This window comes from Etheostoma cragini, chromosome 21 (assembly GCF_013103735.1).
Source record: "Etheostoma cragini isolate CJK2018 chromosome 21, CSU_Ecrag_1.0, whole genome shotgun sequence".
Taxonomy (NCBI): domain Eukaryota; kingdom Metazoa; phylum Chordata; class Actinopteri; order Perciformes; family Percidae; genus Etheostoma; species Etheostoma cragini.
In genome coordinates, this window is record NC_048427.1 from 10,552,379 (window position 1) to 10,570,993 (window position 18,615).

Genomic DNA, 18,615 nt, shown 5'->3' on the forward strand with positions numbered 1-18,615 from the left:
CATGTCAACGCCCCCTCCCCCTTTCAGCCGGTTTCCAGTCAGCCGCGCGCGGATTGAGTCAAGTGAACCTACCGAGAGGTGGTGTTGACCAACCGCAGCAGGTTTTCAGTAAGAAACCTGAAGAAATCAAGTTCTTAAGGCAACTGACAGTGACGCCAAGACCTCTATTTCGAAGGGTCAGTGGTGCCGGAGTTAAGGCGACGCGACAGAGAAAAGAAAGTAAACCCCGGAGGGAAATCGCCCGAAGTGAGCTGGAGGATCAAAGCTAGCTAATGCTAAGTTAGCCAGCTATTGCTACATAATTATACGGAAACTCGTGTAATTTCATAAGTATCTTGCTTTGACATAACCACTGCGGTTATAGAGTAGGTAGTCAGGGGAAATAAGTTAACTTATATGTCACATTTAATTTAATTAGCGAGGTGTTTTGCCTATATATTTTAGGCCACACGCGACTGGTATTCAGTTAGCAAGAGTAACGTTAGCTCCACAATAGCCGGTCTTACTGAGGCTACACCAGCTCTGCGCTCCCCAGGACAGCTGATATTGCTAAAGATAGTTCGCGTTAAAGCAACTTCACATCGAGAGTTATCCGTGTTTAAAAATTAGATTTAACTTGGTTGTGTCTAAGCCTTGTGCTTCACAATGCTGAAACAACAGCAGCAACCCGGCTCAGGCGGGAGAAAAGCGTCTAACGGAACCTCGGGCCCCGCCGGTATGTCTTCCCCAGTCAGCGGCATCAACAGTGGCAACAGGACACCGGCCGGGAGGTAAGCGGGTTGGGCGATTCGTGTCAGGACAGTGCGGGGATTGTCCTGTGACTTGGAGGCCTACCGGTGAAGGCGCTGTGTGTTCAGTGGGTGTGTCTCGAAAATGAAGCTTCTCTCCAATGAGATTAGTTCATGTTAGATTGACAGGGTCTCTGGGCCAATCAGAACGCCCTAATTTAATCGAAGACAAAAAAGGGAGGTGAGTCCAAGTGTGGTGGAAGAAGTGAGCATCAAATCGGCATACACGCTATATAAAGTTTATCTGGCCTGTCAGTGCAAGCAAAGGGACGTTGATGATTGAAAATTGTAAAATTTTACAACAAACCGTTTTGTAGACAAGAAAATGTTACAGAATCATTATAATTAACATTGAATTTTATGGCCAGTATTATGTCATGTGGTCTAAATCCTTGAGGTGTACTGAACTCTTGCCAGCTTCGTTTCAGTCTTTGTTTTGTAACAGTCTCTGATACGTCCCTTGTGTTCAATTTGTCTTTCCCTATTCCTTTTTTTTTATTAAGTGTGATCTATTTTAAAGGGATAAGTAAACTCGTATGTTTTTGAGATGTCAATTGAAAATGATACCCCTGTTCTGATGCCAGTATTTTTATTTTAAGCCACAAAGGTGGCATGTGGACACCTAGCACTACACAAGAAAGGTTGAGAGTAGCTGTAAATTATACATTCATAATGGATATGCACTGTAGAGATTTTCAATGCAGTAGGAATGTTGATTTGGGAACTTGTTAGACCTGCAAGTTAAGCTCGTCAAAGTTGTGTATGTGGATATGTGACGCTGCCTTAACAGGCATTGAAGTTACTCCTTGTGTTTCTAAACAGACAAACATGTTTTTTCCAGGAATCGAACTTCTGCAAAACCATCATTCCAGTCATCTCCTGTGAGTATCCGGATTCAGTAAAGTTGGCCAGCAACAAGCACAGAACATATTTTTGTATGTTTAAAAGCTAAGAGGCAAAATTTAAAGAAATGTCTCATCCTTAAGTCCCAAAGCATCCCCCTTTTGGACATTTTTAAGGTGTAATAACATACTTAATTGAAGATTTGAAAATATAGATGGGAAATCAACATTTTTGTGTCCCTCTAGTGATTATAATTTAAATTATAGGAATGTTTTACTCCTGTGTTTACTAACATCACTGATGTGAAAATGTGACGTGCATGAAATACAATCTGACGTCCAGGAATAAACCTGTGATGGTGGTCCATGTGAGTGGTTGTGGTTTAAACCTCCTTTCAGGAGAGTACGTCATAGGTGGTTCTCCTGCATGAAAGGAAAGTTTTGGTGTTACCTTGCCCATGGAATGAACAAAGTTCTTGTGAAACTTGACTTGATGGATACTTCCTACCTTTTCCCATGTGCAGGTGTTCGAGGGTGTGTACAACAATGCCAGAATGCTTCATTTCCTTACAGCTGTTGTGGTAAGGCATTTGGCTTTTTATCAATGTTCTTCTCAGACCAGGATGATTATTCTAGAAAATATGTGGCTTGCTTCACTTCATTTGACATGTACCATAATAGTTACAGGTAAGATGTAACGTATCTACTGTGAAGATACCTATTTTGTGATCTGCTGTGTCTGTCTCAGGCAGTGAAGGGTTACAGCAGCTGGCAGAAAAGCGCTGGTTAACTTGTTTGTGAAGAGACAGGCTGTGCATCCTGTGTAAAAGTTAGCCATGAAAATAGGCAGAGAATACTGTGTACAAAATATGCATAAGTAATCCATAAATGCTCTTTCAGTTTTGAAAGTGTCACTTTCACGTATCTAAATAACAATATGTATGTGTATTTCTGGTTGAATACGTTTTTTAAACAAAATCTCTCCCAGGGTTCCACCTGTGACATAAGAGTGAAGAATGGCAGTGTATTTGAAGGCATTTTCAAGACTCTCAGTTCTCGGGTAAGAAGCTCAGGTTGAGCAAGCAGTCATTCACTTCCCTCTGCCAATTTAATGAAGTAATGCAAGTAATCCTGTCACCATAATGGTAAACTTGTGTCCAGGAAAAATATGGCCTTTACGTTAGTTGTTTAAGTCCTGCTTTGCAAGCTACAGAGTTCTCAAATTTCCTTTTACCCTCCTAATGTTTGGTCTGTAGTGTGAGTTGGCTGTGGACGCTGTACACAAACGCAGTGAGGAGGAGAGCTCAACATCCCTTCTGCCACGAAGGGAGGAGATCACTGACACTATGATCTTCAGCCCCTCAGACCTGGTGACTATGATCTGCAGAGATGTTGACCTCAACTATGCCACCAAAGGTACACACATACTCACACACACACACAGTTGACCAAGGCACTGGGGGGAAAAGTAACAAATGCAATTTTTTTCACCAACATGCAATGCATTTAAAGCAAGACCTAAAGTTCCTCCTGAAAAAGAAAAGAGCGCTTTGTGTAAAAGTATTTATTTGTTCATGCTTGGAGTGTCCTTGATTTGTAGTAAATGGTATGACTGGTTTGAATTGTCTTTAATATCATGGGGTATAGGGGGAGAGAAGATAATTGTCTTTCTGCAATTTGGTTAAAAGCAAGTAAATGATAACAATGGTACATAGTTTAACATTTTGAGACACAAATGCAGGCTGTAGACAAGTCTTGCCAAATGAAACATTTAGAGAATGTTTCTTCATTTGTTTTTTCTCTTGAATTTTAGACACCTTCACAGACACAGCCATCAGCTCCACTCGCATCAATGGAGAACATAAAGAGAAGGTTCTGCAAAGATGGGAGGGAGGAGACAGCAATGGAGAGAGTTACGATCTGGAAAATGATGCAGTGAGTCACTCTGTCTCTTTGATGCATAGAAACACCAACTAACCTCTAATGATATAAATACTCTTTGGATTCAGAAATAGTATAATAATATGCACCCTTAGTCTAACTACATACATACAGCCTCCTTTTTGATTGATTATCCACACCTCAATCCTTTGAAACAAGATGTTAATCTGAGATGCCACAAGAAATCAAACTGATATACTAAATTATCATTGTTTTTAAAGTACCGATTTACTTACTAACCCATTCATCTCCCTGTTTTTTCTTTTGTATTTAAATATGTTGTTTTTAGTCCAATGGGTGGGATGCCAATGAGATGTTCCGTTTCAATGAAGTCAAATATGGAGTCACATCAACATATGATTCCAGTCTTTCCATGTATACGTAAGTTTTCATATGGATTCATTGCCGTCAGGAATTATTGATGTATTATTATTTCTAAGATAAGCCAAACACTGCAGAAAAAACACAGGTAATGTCCCAAAATTTTGTTGTAAAGAATTTATACAATATAATTTTATGTATTTTTGCTTACTTCTAAAGTTTTATATCAAATCTGTCTGTGGGTTTTTTGGCAAGTAGAAAAATAGAAGTCTGTGTATCTTTATTTATCTTTATGCACTATACCATCTCTTCCTTGTATATAGGCCTATATCCTCGCTAAATATCCACAGACAGATTTGGTATTCTCCCTCTGTAATTACAAAAAGTATTTCAGTTGTAAAAATGGTTCCAAACCTATTTATCCTATTTGCTTAGAACACTGCTATTTATTTAGAATATTTTACACTCTGTGCGTACGCGCCGCATTAATTCTGAGGACAAGCTCATAATCGTTGCTGGGTTACCTATCTTTTGTGATATAAAATTGTTTGTACATCGGCACCGGTTAACTTTTCCTGCCGGCCACGTTGTCTCTAAACAGTCCGGTCACAGTGAAGTCCTGCACCTATCACTAGGTTAGTCTGGCGGCTGCTTGCTCTGCCTGCACGCTGCTCAGCTCAGCGGCTAACGAGAGAGCTAACTGCTGACACCGCTGCGACCAATTAACAATACAAATTAGGTAATTTATAAAAGGTTTCTAGTGTCCGTGTATTGGCTGCTGCAGTGGCTGTAGCGATGTGTACGCATGGTAAAGAAATAAAAAAAAATAAAATAAAAAAAACCTTCCCTCCCTCCTACAACTTATTAAATTGAATAATTATTTCTTACACAGTGTAACTTTTATTCTTGTATTTGTATATTCAATTTTTTAGCCCGTTTTATTTTCATCATGACTGGTTTTTAATGTTTTAAATAAAGCACTTTGAATTGCCTTGTTGCTGAAAGGTGCTGTAGAAATAAAGATGCCTTGCCTTACAACCTCAGCCTGTCAGTCAGTCACCAGGACACAGAAACCTCCTGTTGTGCCTTCTTGTCTCAGAGGAAGTGTATTGTCAACAGCATCCCGACTGCTTTCAGCTCGCCATTAATATCATGGGTGCATGTGTGTGTGTTTGAGCTCCGCTCTCTGTCAATATGAAGAGAGGACAGATAAGCTTGCGCTCTCAGGCACCAAAATTTGGCAACATTTGGTTTAAAGTAAATCTTTCCTCTGTAGTTACCCACGTAATTTGGTCTGTACCCAAAAAGGTACAGAGCTTGGTACCCGACCCTTCTTTCATATAATTTGATGATAGTCAAGCTTGATGTATAGATGAAAGTCAACTTTCACAAGGAAGTGTACTTCGGTAAGACACTTAGTCTTTACCAGCTAACGAAATGAAAAAAAAATGCTGTTGAGGTCAATAAGATCATCGTTATTACCACTAAGTCTCAATAATAATAATGACATTATGATTTACACGTTTGACACAAACTAAGTTTAGCTTCATCAACAGTTCTAAAGGTTTCTGTACCCTCATTTTATTTCTTTGTCGCACCTTTCTCCCGCTGACCAGCGTGCCACTGGAGAAGGGTAACTCCGAGATGTATCGGCAGAGGGAGGCACGCGCCGCTCGTCTGGCCAGCGAGATAGAGTCCAGCCCCCAGTATCGCCATCGTGTGGGCCTGGAAAATGATGAGGGCAAAAGTGAGGAGGACAAGTACAGTGCTGTGGTACGGGATGCCAATGATCGTGAGAGGGGCCGTGAGAGCCCCCGTGACAGAGAGCGTGAAAGGGGCCGAGACAGCCCTGGAGCCAGCACCAGGTGAGAGGAGCCGCTCGTTTGTTGGGCTTGTAGAAAAATAGTGTTTTGTTGTATAGTAGATAACAAATCCCCTCTGTTAAATGCTTGAATAAACTTTGAACCTCAAATTTCATCATGTTTCCATGCACCAGTTTTGAAAGTGTAGTATTTCTTGTGTCACCTATACCACCTTTTTGCCCCCTGTGTGACGTATTATCTTTCTCTTTCAGGGAGGGCAAGTACATTCCATTACCTCAACGTCAGAGAGAGATGAACCGGGAGCGAGCTGAGAGAGGTCCTGGGGGACCTACACCCCACAATCGTCTAAGTGGAGGTTATCGCTCCAACCCTCCATCCTCCTCCTCCCCCAGACCCCCACTGCCCTCTGCCACTGGTACCCAGTCTGGCGTCTCACCCTCAGAGAGAAACAGCCCTCTGTCAGGCAGAGGTGGGCCCTACACTTCCCACCATCCCCAGGGAAGCCCCAGCCCAGGGCCGAACTCTGGCCCTGCAAGCCCATACACACCTGCATCTCCAGGGGGACCAGCACCCACGCCAGCCTCTGCTTCTGCTGCCCCATCCCCAGTCAGTCCCCCTACTCCTCACGGACACACAGTCCCTCATTCCCACTCACTCCCACACTCGCTGTCTGAAGCTGGCAGGCCTGTTAATGGAGGTAAGTGTTTGAACTACAGTTATAACGTGTTTGAACAGCATCTTTGCACGTTGATAAGGCGGTATGAATTTTTTTTTTGTGGCTTTCAGTCTCTATCAGAACATCTCCCAAGATCCAAAGACCGCCACAGTCAAGCAGAACTGTCCGTACTTTAAACTCACACACTCAGTCTACAGGTACATTCAATCAACTGCTGTTACAAAAATCCTCTTCTATATTATTGATTAATCTTGCTTAGAACTTCAATTTTCCTTGTCCTTGCAGCTACTCGCTCTCCTAAATCAGGTTATTCCCAGGACACGCCTTATTTGGACACATCGTCTGTCTCCCTGCCTGCCCAGAAGACGTCTGGCCCCGCCCCTCTCTTCCCTGTTGATGGTGCTGTCTGACTTCTGTTGTTGTTTGATCATTTAGAATTTGAAGTCAAAATCAAAATCATTTTTCTATAATGACATGAGTTGTATCTGCCTCAATGACACCGTGACCTCGTAGCATTACGCAACAAGTATTGAAGGTGGAATCTGATGAAGCACTGCAACTAATTAGTTTACCGTGTGTCTCGTCTTTACAGTGAATGAGATCCTTGGCGCAGCTGCAAAAGAACGCTCAGCAGAGAGCCCCAGCTGCACAGAGGACAGCAAGAGTAGTAAAGGTGTGTGTGTGTGTGTGTATAAGACTTCAAATTGGTACCAGCCAAGCACTGGAGAGTCTTTTAATTTAGCTAAACATATAAATCAGATCATATACATGTATGCATAGTTGCATGCTTTGTATGTTTTTGACAACATGTCATGTGTTTGCAGTTTTAAAATGTTTTGATTTTCATTCACGTTTATTCCTCTCTCCTCCACCAGTTCCCTCAGTTCAGCAAAGGTCGCAGATTGAGGAGCTGCGGAAATTTGGCAAGGAATTCAGGGTAAGAGTTCTGTTCCCTTTCCATGAAGCGTGAAATTAGACAATCTGTGACCAATCAAGAGGCTGTGACCTTGGTCATCACTGATGTTGGACAATTTCTTTAAAATATTGTTTTATTCACTTGATTGTAACCATTAACTTGTATTACATGATATTGAAGGTTTACTCACTCTGTATGCAACACTCATAAAAAATAGTTGTACATTTGAGACTGGTTTCTATAATGAGGATATTTAATTTGCAGTGTGTGACTAATTACTGTAGTAAGACTAGTTTCTGCCGCCCTGGTGGAAGCTGCTGAGTTTCTCATGTCTTTCACGTTTTATTGGACATGTTCTGATTCTCAAGGCCACTTGCCTAGTGTCTTTTGGCTGCTCCTTAGATTTGGTAACTTAACATTAAGTTAACAGTAAAATTATTTCTAAAATATTATGAAAAGGTATAAATGTGACTTGAAGTCATGTGCCATTAGACTACATTTATCTATTTGCCATCTCCTCATGACTCAGTCCTCATCTTCGACTCTTCTTGCAGCTCCAGCCGAGTGGAGGCAGCTCTCCCAGCTCCCCAGCAGCAGCAACCCCACCTGCTGTCAGTGAGGTCGCCGGTGCAGCCAAACTCTCGCCATCAGACACTCACCCTTCATCAGAGCCCAAAGCTCAGGCTCCAGCTCCCAGTCTTTCCCACCCCCAATCTCAGCTGTCACCAGCCCCTGCTGAGGTTGCCACCAAGGACACCACAACTACACCTGGTGCCACAACAGCAACCGTTTCAGACAGGCATTCACCAGCCAACCCGCAGCCAGCCAGGACCCCGGGAAGTGACGATGCCAGGTCTGAGTCAACGGAGCAGACAGAGGGCGTGGCAGAGTGAGTTTCAAAAATGGATTTCTCATCATAAACTATTCAAGTTAGCTTACATAGGTCATTGTGATTGTCATTTGTAAACACATTTTTTTTTTTTGTGTCTTCTAGCCAAGTAAAGAAATCAACCTTAAACCCCAACGCTAAAGAGTTCAACCCTATCAAAGCTCAAATGCCCATGGTAAGCCCATTTATTCCTGCTACATCCTTGAAATGTGAAAGACGCCATTGGCACTGTTTATTTCACTTATTGTAACATGGCTTAAATGTTCGTATATTGAATAATAAAATGTGTTGAAAACATTGTGTTTAACTTAGTGACATACAGGTTTTATTTTCCTCTGTTTGTGTTATCGTACAGACAAAGCCCAACACTGCCCCTACCCCACCTCGGCCAACTCCTCAAAGCCCTGTGGTCCTTCAGCACCCAGGCACACAGGGACCACTGTACAACACCCCCTACCTCTCCTATGTATCACAGATCCATCCAGTGCAGGTACATACTACCAGTGTCATTTTAGGATATGTAAAATAAAAACAAGTGTAACACAGCAACAGCTGGTATGACCTGCCACATGAGTATAATCCAAATTTCCTATGATAAAGCAGTTTTTTATAAAAAACAATGTATTTATGGATCCAACTAACACTTATTTATATTATCAATTCTTGTTATATTAATATTATGTGTATAATTTTAAAAGTAAAAAAATAATATAAAATGCCTATCAGCTTTCACCAGAGCCCATGGTGCTAAATTTAAATGTCTATTTTTTTCTGTTTAAAATCCAAAGACACTCCGTTTACTGTCATAAAATACCAAAAGAAACCAGTAAGTAAATATTAACATTGTAGAGGTTGAAAATGTGTAACGATCACCTGATGATGAAAATGATTGCCAATTTATTTTCTTCTAGTTAAATAATTGTTTCAGTCTTAAATGTATTCCTCACAATGCAGCAACAGTCTTTCTTGAGTTGACCTCTTGATCATTTCTGTCTTTCAGCCTCCGCCAATGTACCAGTACACCATGTCTACAGTCAGCCAGGGAAAATACCCCAGGACCAAAGGTTAGAAGTGCATTTCTCGCCAGTGCTGTATGCCTGGGGTTTCAATTTGTAGTTTTACCTTTTAATAAAAACTACAATTGCTTCTAAAATGAATGTTCTCTCAGCTCTTGTCAAAGCCAGATAACCATAAGCTGCAATACAATAGTGCACTGACATCTGCTTAACAAAATAATAATTTAATAAGAACAGCGTCTTGAGTTTTTTTTAGTTTTTTCCTCCATGTTTCTGTCATCTTGATAATTTTTTGCCTCCGCCAGGCTCAGTAGTGGGTCAGCGCTCTGACCATGGTACCTCAGCACCGCCCATGCTGCAAGCTGCAGCGTCAGCCGCTGGCGCCCCGCTGGTAGCATCCCCCTACCCTCAGTCCTACCTTCAGTACAACCCACAGCAGTACAGCCAGCAGCAGGTCATCCAGGCCATGACACCCTACCCTGGACAGGTAGGACGTCTATCCTCTAACCCCTTTTAATTCAAGTTGTAAATGGTTAGGAGATTGTTTTCAGTAGGTTCCGGGGTTTTCCTTCTTCTATGGTGTGTAGTTGCCTAACTTCCTTTCATACTGCAAACGACCCGAAACATGGTTCAGTTTGGTCCAGACCAAGACCACCTCTTTTGATTGATCATGGCACCATTCTCACCTGCAATTTTGGTTCGGACCAAATTGAAAAGTCCAAAGGCCGGGCCGATGATGTAGGTGTGAAAACGCCCCAAAGCACCACTGGAGAACTTTTACCACTTCGGTCCCCCTAAAGGTTAGAAGTGGAATTGTGTTCCATTGTGCAAGTTTTCCAGATTGGGTAGCGGATCTGTAGATCGAATGAACTGGACAATGTAATGTAATGGGCAACTCTACTTCCAACCTCTTGGGGGGGCCGAAGGGGGAAAAGTTCTCTAGCGTTGCTTTAAAACAAATGTATTGAAAATGTGCTTATTTTTTTCTTTTCTCCCCCTCTTCAGCCTATGTACTCCATGCTGCAAGGTGGAGCCAGGATGATAGGTCAAGGTGGGGGTCCACACCCACAAGCTATGGGACCCCCGGGAGGCCCCCAGTTCTCTGCACAGGGGGATGGACCTCAGGGACCACAGCAGGGCATCTACGGTGAGTGGATCCAGACCTGCAAATTGATTGACGTTGATAATGCTCCAAAAACTTTCAAAGTTGATCTGTTGCAGGTAGTATGGGCTTTACTGATAGTGATTAGCTTACTTTCAATTTCTTTCAGTTTCACAATAAATTGACCGTAAAATAACGATGTAAAGCTTTCCTTTTAATAATTATTTATTTTTCTTATGTAGCGACCCAGTCTTTCTCCCACCACTCGGGTGCAGTTCATCAGCCGCAGCCCTCCAGTACTCCGACAGGCAACCAGCCCCCTCCCCAGCATGGTGCACCTAGCCCTGGACAGGTGAGAAACACAACTGCTTGGATTTTACAAAATATACTGAAACATGCTGCTGTGTCCCCATTTAGTGGCGGGATCCTCCAAAGTCTGGATTCATACATGCCATAATGATACTAGACTGCTGAAATGTAGCCTTCAGGAGGTCAAGAGAAGTGCAAACGCCCACTGTTACTTTCTCTCATCTGGGGAGGAGGTGTCTGTTTAGCCCAGTCTTCAGGGCCTTTTATGGGCCAAATTTTTTAAAAGAATCCAGTCTCTGGCATGCGGTCATTGTGATTCATTTATTGGCTCTTCTAACCTTTTTTAATGTTGTAATCTCTCTTTTCAGAATGCCCAGTCAGGTCCACAGCCCCAGTCCTTGTACCACTCAGGTCCCCTATCAGCACCCACCCCACCCAACATGCCGCCCGGCCACACGTCTCCACAAGGATCTTACCCCATTCAGGGCTATAGCATCCACAGCCACCAGGGCATCCCACAAACGTATCCCCTGGGACAGATGGCACAGGTAAAGATTCACGGTGCTGCTACTTTTCCTGCTGTATGGTTACTGTTCCTTTTCATGCATCACTGCAAATCAGAAAAAAAACGATTTTCCCCCTTAACTTGGTTTGTCAATCTCCTGAACCTGCAGGCCCATGTACAGGGAGCCATGTCGGGTCCCCACCACTCGGGGAGCCACGGCCAGCCCCAGTTAGTGATGTTGCAGCCTCCTCCTCAGCAGGGCCCCGGCTCAGTGCCCCAGCACCCCCAGCATGGACCACAGCAAGGAGCACACCAACACTTTTACATAGGCCATCCACAAGGTAATAGTATGCATAATGCAAAGTAAAAACCTATCCCTTGATACCATATCTTAGGTAAAGTGTAGCATTTATAGTATATATTTATATTTTCTGTTTGCCTCCCACAGCAATGCAGGTACAAACGCACCCTGCTCCCTTCCATCAGCCTGGAAACTAAACCTCATCTGCCCTCCTCCCCACTTCCCAAACTGTTCTTAGGAATGAACCCCAGCATCCACACTGCCCGCTGGATGTGAGGCCCAGACTGAATGCGACTCAGACAAACTGCCAGGACCATACAAAGGAGAGAAGAGGACAAAAGTCTCACTGCATATTATTCTACTGCTGTAACGGACTTCATGTGTACAAACCTCATCGTCAGCCCCAGACGAGGACATTTTTTTATGCTAATGATGAAGGAGGCAGACGACAGCTGCAGCACCAAACCGTGGCGGCCATTCTGCTCTTCTCTCCAACTTTTTCCCAGAGACTTAAGGCACCTTGCTGGGCAGTCGGGGAAATAACACGGGTGAAACACAGCAGCAGACACTTTATCTTCCAGCAGTGTATTTTTAGCCTTGTGGGGTTTTGTAAGTATCATGACACAAATGGGAAACAAAGCACGAAAGGATGGATTTTAAGAGAGGATTTTTAGCAAATCATTTTCCTTTTTTTTTAACTCGATCCATTAGTGAAAACCACCCCTTTGCTACTTCTCTCCTGTAGGAATATATATATATAATTAATAAAAAATAGACAAGACAAAAAAATATTAAAACAACAATCACCAAAAAAATAAAGTTTTCAACTCAACTTCTAAGCTTTGTTTAATTTATTACATCACTAATTGTGCTGTTTGACTATTACAGTTAAATTTTTGCTCTGCACTACATGAAGTAACAGTAACAACTACGAGACAGAATTTATTATTTATTAGACCATAACAAGAGTACATTTATTTTTAAGCTTGATAAGAATTTGCTATTATGTCAGACTGACAAAACAAAGTAATTACCTCTCAGGGGACTTTTTGTATTCTCCACACATTAGCTTGGATTCGTTCTGCTTAGTGGTGCAATTTTGCATGTTAATTTAAAATGGTCACTAGGGGGAACCGTCTTCATACACCAACCTTATAAGGCACACCGTCCTTTTTGTGGCAGAAATAACTGTTTGGGTTAGTGGGGCACTCTGTTTCTCCTTTAGGCAAGTATGACACCACACTTTTTGGCTCAGTGACAGCCCTCTAGATTGATGTACTATCGAGTGTGCCAGCTCGCTCTACGTCACTGTTTGGCCTAGTTTCCCCTTAATGCACGATTTTGGGACACACTCCGTTAGTGCAGCAGGCTGTGGTGGCCTTCTCAGTGTGAAAGGGCGTAGAGTTGCTCGGCACTGCGCTCCAGTCGGTCCCGGTACTCAAGGTTGGAGTAGTTGCCTTCAGGGACCCCCTGGGTGCCATAGAGGAGACCCCAGCAGCAGCAGGCAATCACTGCTGTGCTGTCACTGTCACCTGGGCAGGAAGAAAAGGAAATAGAATTTCACTCTCTCACAAACACACACTACTATATACAGGAACTCTAATTGGTAATGCCAATATGTACTATTATGGCTTCTGACTTATTTCAACCTACTATAAATAACCTTTTTTCTTTAATCAATAAACTACGATGAACGTTTTTAGGATTAACTATACTAGGACTTATGCTGTACTATGACCTTTTTAAAGCTATAGTGCTAGTTTCTCTCCCCCATGAAGAATTCCAAGTAATGACAACACTGCTGTTGCATCCACCTGATACAAGCCTTTGATGCTCCCGCACCACCCCCACCCTTCCTCCATGCAGTTTCTTCAAGGAGGACATGATGGACTCTTCCTTTGGTCTTTGGTGTGCAAGTCGCCAGACTACCCCCTTTTATAAACAGCCCTACTGAGAGATACTATACTATGACTTTTACAACATACAATAATTTATTTTCTGACAATACTATAGTGTGATATTTTTTAATAAGTTAATATAGTTTTATGACTTTGACATATTGTACAATGACTTTTTCCCTAACATCACATTTTTTTATGACTTATTCAACATACCATATATTTTTGACTTTTTTGACATACTCTACCAGGGGTCAGCAACCTTTTTCATATGAAGGGGCATTTTAAAATGTTCTTATTAATAACTGTCATATCAGCATTGAGTCGCCCATCAACTAAACTGCCAATAGCAATAAAAGAGGTCATTTGGCATGCGGATCGGAAAGTTTTCCAAAAAATCTCTCACACTTAATGCTAGTGTGCCATTGGTTGAGCTACCTACAAGAGGTTGTTAATCCCTGTACTATATCAAAGCTCCTCTATACTAAAGATATCGCATTTCAAGCAGCGTCACTGGTATGAAACTATAAACACTTGTCTCCTCTCTTGAAAGCGTAGTGAACGTCAGGTGGATGGATAAAGAGTTATATTTGTATACATTTTTAACATTGTTTTTCTACTTTTTTCAACTATGGGCCCCATTTTAACGATCTAAGCTAACAGCGTGAAGCGCAAGTGCGTTTAGGACGTATCTAAAGCCGCTTTTGCTAGTTTGACGGCGGAAAAATGGGTCCGTGCACCAGGTGCGTGGTTCAAAAGGGTTGTACTTAATGTTTTCTTTTGTAGGTGTGTTTTGGGCGTAACATGCAATAATCCAATCAGTGTGTCAGCCCTCATTCCCTTTAAAAGCCAGGTGCATTTGTACTTTGGCGCGTTGCTATTATGATGCCGGATTTGCACTGTAATATATTTAAATGTAATCTTTTGTGTGTTGCTGCGCTTCCTTGTGTTTATAACAAGCACAGTTTGCGCGTGCTGTGCATAAGCCTAGACGCATTCTACTAATACACTGTTTAAAAATAAAAATAAAAAAAGCCACGCTATTGACGTTAGACCAGGTTTTTGTTGGTCAATGGCGTAAATCACTTCCTGCTACCTCAACATAACAACACAACAAGAATCACCTGAACACTCCTCCCTGTAAGACCAGCACACCCATGGGCGCAGGTGCATTTGCTATTTGAACGACATGGGTGCTGGACGGGACATTAACAACTACTAAGACTGTTTTGACTTTTCTTTTCCGACATGCTATACTATTACTTTTTTCGACATACTCTACTTTGACTTTTTTGTTAACTTTTTGCAGTTTTTTTTCGACATGCTACACAATGACAGCTCAACCTACTATACTATGATTTTTTTCGACATATTACACAATTGTAATGACAAGTTTTGTCAACTTGCTTTACTATTTCGACTAACTGTACTATGACTTTTCCGACATACTATGACTTTTTTCAAAATACTATAACTCATTTTGACATACTATATTATGACTTTTTTCAACATGCTATACTATGACATTTTATGATTTTTTTCAACTTACTTTACTATGACTTATTGTGACTTTTTTGTGATACTAAACTACAATACATTTTTCTACAGACTATACTGACATTTGTCATTTTTTTGAATTTTTCAGTCAGTGACTTCTATACTGACTTTTTTCAACATTCTGTACTATGACTTGTTTGAATTTTTTCGACATGTTATACTAACACTGTTTTTACTTTTTGAAAATACAACACTATGACTTTTTACAATATACTATATGACTTTCTTGACATATTATATACTTTTACTTATTGTGATTTTTTACGCCATTAAACTGACATTTTCAACATACTGTATTATGACTTTTTCGACATACTGACATTTGTCGACAGACTAAGACTTTATTCAACTTTTTGTAACCTACTTTACTATGACTTATTGTGACTTTTTTTACATTAAACTACACTACATTTTTTGACATACATTTGACTTATTTTACTTTTTTGACAAATTCTACTGACCTTTTTCAACACTGTACTGTACTTTTTCAACACTGTACTGTGACTTTTTTGAATTTTTTCAACATGCTATACTAAGACTTTTTTGACTTTTTGAAAATGCAATGCTGTGACTTTTTTCAACATACTATGACTTTTTTTACCTTTTTCAGTCAATGACTTTTTCGACATACCACACTATGACATTTTTTGACATACTATACTATGACTTTTTTCATAATACTATGCTATGACTTTTTTCATCATACTTTACTATGACTTTTTCAGTCAGTATAACTATTTCAATATACTACAATATGACATTTTTCAACATACTATATGTGACCTTTTACGACATACTATGCTATGACTTTTTTCGATGTACTCTTTTATGACTTTTTCAACATTCTATACTATGTTTTTTTTTTGACATACTGAGTCTTTTGACATACTATACTATTACTTTTTCTTAACTTTTTACAGTCAATAGCACTTTTTTGACATACTACACTATGACATTTGTTGATATACTATGAGTTTTATGACACACTATACTATGATTTTCTTTCAGAATTTTTGACATACTATACTATGACCTTTTTTTCGACATACTATACTATGATAATTGTCGACATGCAATACTATGACTTTTTATGACATATTATAACTTTTTTGACATAATAAACCATGACTTTTTCGACATACTACACTATGACATTTCTCGACATACTATGCTATGACTTTTTTCATCATACTATACTATGACTTTTTCAGTCAGTATAATGTTTTCAATATGCTACAATATGACATTTGTCAACTTACTATACATTTTTTATAAACTTTTTTTTACTCTTTTCAGTCAATACAACTTTTTCGACATACTACACTGACATTTCTCAACATACTATACTATGACCTTTTTTTCGACATACTATACATGACTCTTTGACATACTAATCTATGACATTTTTGAGATACTGTACTATGACTTTTGTCGACATACTGTAATAGGACTTTTTGACATACTACACTGACATTTGTTGACATACTATACGATGACGTTTTTGTAACTTTTTTGACAAACTATATTATAACTTTTTTGATATACTATACTATGACTTTTTTCAACACACTATACTATGATGTTCTTTCAAAATTGTTGACATACTATACTATGACTTTTTTCGACATACCATACATGACTCTTTTTGACATGCTAATCTATGACATTTGTCGACATGCTATACTATAACTTCTTTTAACATACTATACTATGACATTTGTCAACATGCTATACTATGACTTTTTTAAACATACTACTCTATGAAATTTGTTGACATGCTATACTATGACTTTTTTTAACATACTATACTATGACATTTGTCAACATGCTTTACTAAGACTTTTTCAAAATACTATACTATGACATTTTTTGATACTATGACTTATTGTGACTTTTTCGACACTACACTATAACATTTGTCGACAAACTATACTCTGACTTTATTTTGACTTTTTCAACTATACTCTGACCGTTTTTAACATAGTATACTATGACTTATTGTGACTTTTGACATAATTTACTATGCAGTTTTTGACATGCTCTACTATGAATGTTTATGACATTTGTTTTAGCAATAATGTATGACACTGAATAAAAATTTGCTTCTATTCAATGTGTTGTTTTTACGTCTTTTTAAAAGTCACACAAGACACACTAAACGATGCTTTTTTGAGTTTTTTTAACATACTATACTATTACTTTTTCCTCAAACATACTATAACATGAATTTTTTGACACAATACTATGACATTTTGTAATCCATTCAACCTAATACACTGTGCCTATGCTATACTATGAATATTTTTGTGATTTGTTTTAGCAATGATGTGTAACACTTGTACTGTACGTGAAGAAAAATGAGTTTCTTTTTAATGTGTTGTTTTTACTTATTTTTAAAAGTCACACAAGACAGACAATTCTTAAAATACTATACAATTACTTTTTTTAGTTTTTTTTGACATGCTATACTATGACTTCTTTCAACATACTATACAATGAGTTTTTGCGACTTTTTTCGTCATCTTATTTGATGGCTTTTCAACATACTATACTAGGACTTTTTTTGACATACTTTGCTATGACTTTGTTTTTTACATATTTCGACATACTATACTATGACCTTTTTTATTTTTATTTTTTACAATTCTTGACATACAATACAATGTCTTTTGAGTTGTTTTTAACATACTTCTTTTGACATACTGTACAATACCATGACATTTGTCAACATGCTATATTATAACTTTTTTCGGGCACGCTATACTATGAATTTTTATGACATTAGTTCTAGTAACACTTGTACATGGATAAAAATATATTTCTTTTCAATGTTCAGTGTTCTCACTTCTGTTTAAAGGTCACACAAAACAGAACTTAACACACTATACAATGCTTTTTTAGAGGTATTTCAACATACTATAATATGACATTTTGAACACACAATACTTTGATTTTTTTGTAATCTTTTCAACTTTATTTTGAAATGCTGTAATATGAATTTATATGACATTTGTTTTAGCAATAATGTGTAACACTTGTAATGTACATGAATTAAAATGTGTTTTTTGCACTGTGTTGTTTTTACTTCTTTATATATGTCACACAAGACAGACAATTCTCTACATTCTATACAATGATTTTTTTCAAGGTTTTGCGACATACTAAGCTATGACTTTTCAACACGCTATACTATGACTGTCTTTAATATTTTTTGACATAATATACTATGACTTTATATCAACATAACATATTATATTACATAATCATATCAACATATTATTTTATTTATTTTATTTCCAATATTTGACATTCTATGACGTTTTAGTGACATTTTACAACATGCTATTCTATGACTTTTTCAGTCAAAATGACTTTTTTTGACATACTATACTGTGACAATTGTTGACATGCTATACTACGACCTTTTTTGACATGCAATTCTATGACTTTTATCAACACTATATGGACATTTTATAACATGCAATACTATGCATCTTTCAACTTATTTTGACATGCTATACTATGACTTTTTTTCTCTTGACTTTTTGATGTACTGTAATATTACTTTTTTGACATAATACACCATGACATATTTTGACATACTACACTATGACATTTGTCGACATACTATGCTATGACTTTTTTTCAACATCATCTTTTATGACTTTTTCAACATTCTATATTATGATTTTTCTTACTATATTATAACTTTTTTGATATACTATACTATG

At 39.0% G+C, this 18,615-nt stretch overlaps 2 protein-coding genes across 7 annotated transcripts in view; one reads left to right on the plus strand and one right to left on the minus strand.

Annotated features, from left to right (window-relative positions):
* Nucleotides 1-12,693, plus strand: atxn2l (ataxin 2-like). Of its 3 annotated transcripts, XM_034861106.1 has the most exons (24): nucleotides 2-246; nucleotides 661-770; nucleotides 1,630-1,669; nucleotides 2,155-2,211; nucleotides 2,619-2,690; nucleotides 2,887-3,046; nucleotides 3,444-3,565; nucleotides 3,861-3,952; nucleotides 5,509-5,757; nucleotides 5,967-6,412; nucleotides 6,502-6,588; nucleotides 6,677-6,790; nucleotides 6,984-7,064; nucleotides 7,267-7,328; nucleotides 7,862-8,196; nucleotides 8,302-8,371; nucleotides 8,552-8,686; nucleotides 9,197-9,260; nucleotides 9,518-9,699; nucleotides 10,218-10,359; nucleotides 10,557-10,666; nucleotides 10,992-11,171; nucleotides 11,298-11,469; nucleotides 11,577-12,693. In XM_034861106.1, the coding sequence occupies exons 2-24, from the start codon at nucleotides 718-720 to the stop codon at nucleotides 11,624-11,626; spliced, it is 3,075 nt and encodes a 1,024-aa protein (XP_034716997.1). In that variant the 5' UTR covers nucleotides 2-246; nucleotides 661-717; the 3' UTR covers nucleotides 11,627-12,693. The 3 variants fall into 3 exon arrangements, with proteins under 3 accessions (XP_034716995.1, XP_034716996.1, XP_034716997.1); XM_034861104.1 differs by having other exon boundaries at nucleotides 1-770; XM_034861105.1 differs by having other exon boundaries at nucleotides 1-770; nucleotides 11,668-12,693.
* Nucleotides 12,362-18,615, minus strand: part of adprh (ADP-ribosylarginine hydrolase) — a 17,664-nt gene continuing 11,410 nt past the window's right edge. For all 4 annotated transcript variants that reach the window (XM_034861194.1, XM_034861193.1, XM_034861195.1 and 1 more), the window contains one exon: nucleotides 12,362-12,961. In XM_034861194.1, the coding sequence (XP_034717085.1) occupies nucleotides 12,813-12,961 (149 nt within the window). In that variant the 3' untranslated portion in view covers nucleotides 12,362-12,812. The remainder of the gene's footprint in view (nucleotides 12,962-18,615) is intronic.

Bases quoted from the DNA above. Each gene is read 5' to 3' on its own strand.
- atxn2l (XM_034861104.1), top strand. From the start codon at position 646: ATGCTGAAACAACAGCAGCAACCCGGCTCAGGCGGGAGAAAAGCGTCT. The intron at 2,212-2,618 runs GTAAGGCATTTG...AATCTCTCCCAG, and splicing joins ATTTCCTTACAGCTGTTGTG to GGTTCCACCTGTGACATAAG. The intron at 3,566-3,860 runs GTGAGTCACTCT...TGTTGTTTTTAG, and splicing joins ACGATCTGGAAAATGATGCA to TCCAATGGGTGGGATGCCAA.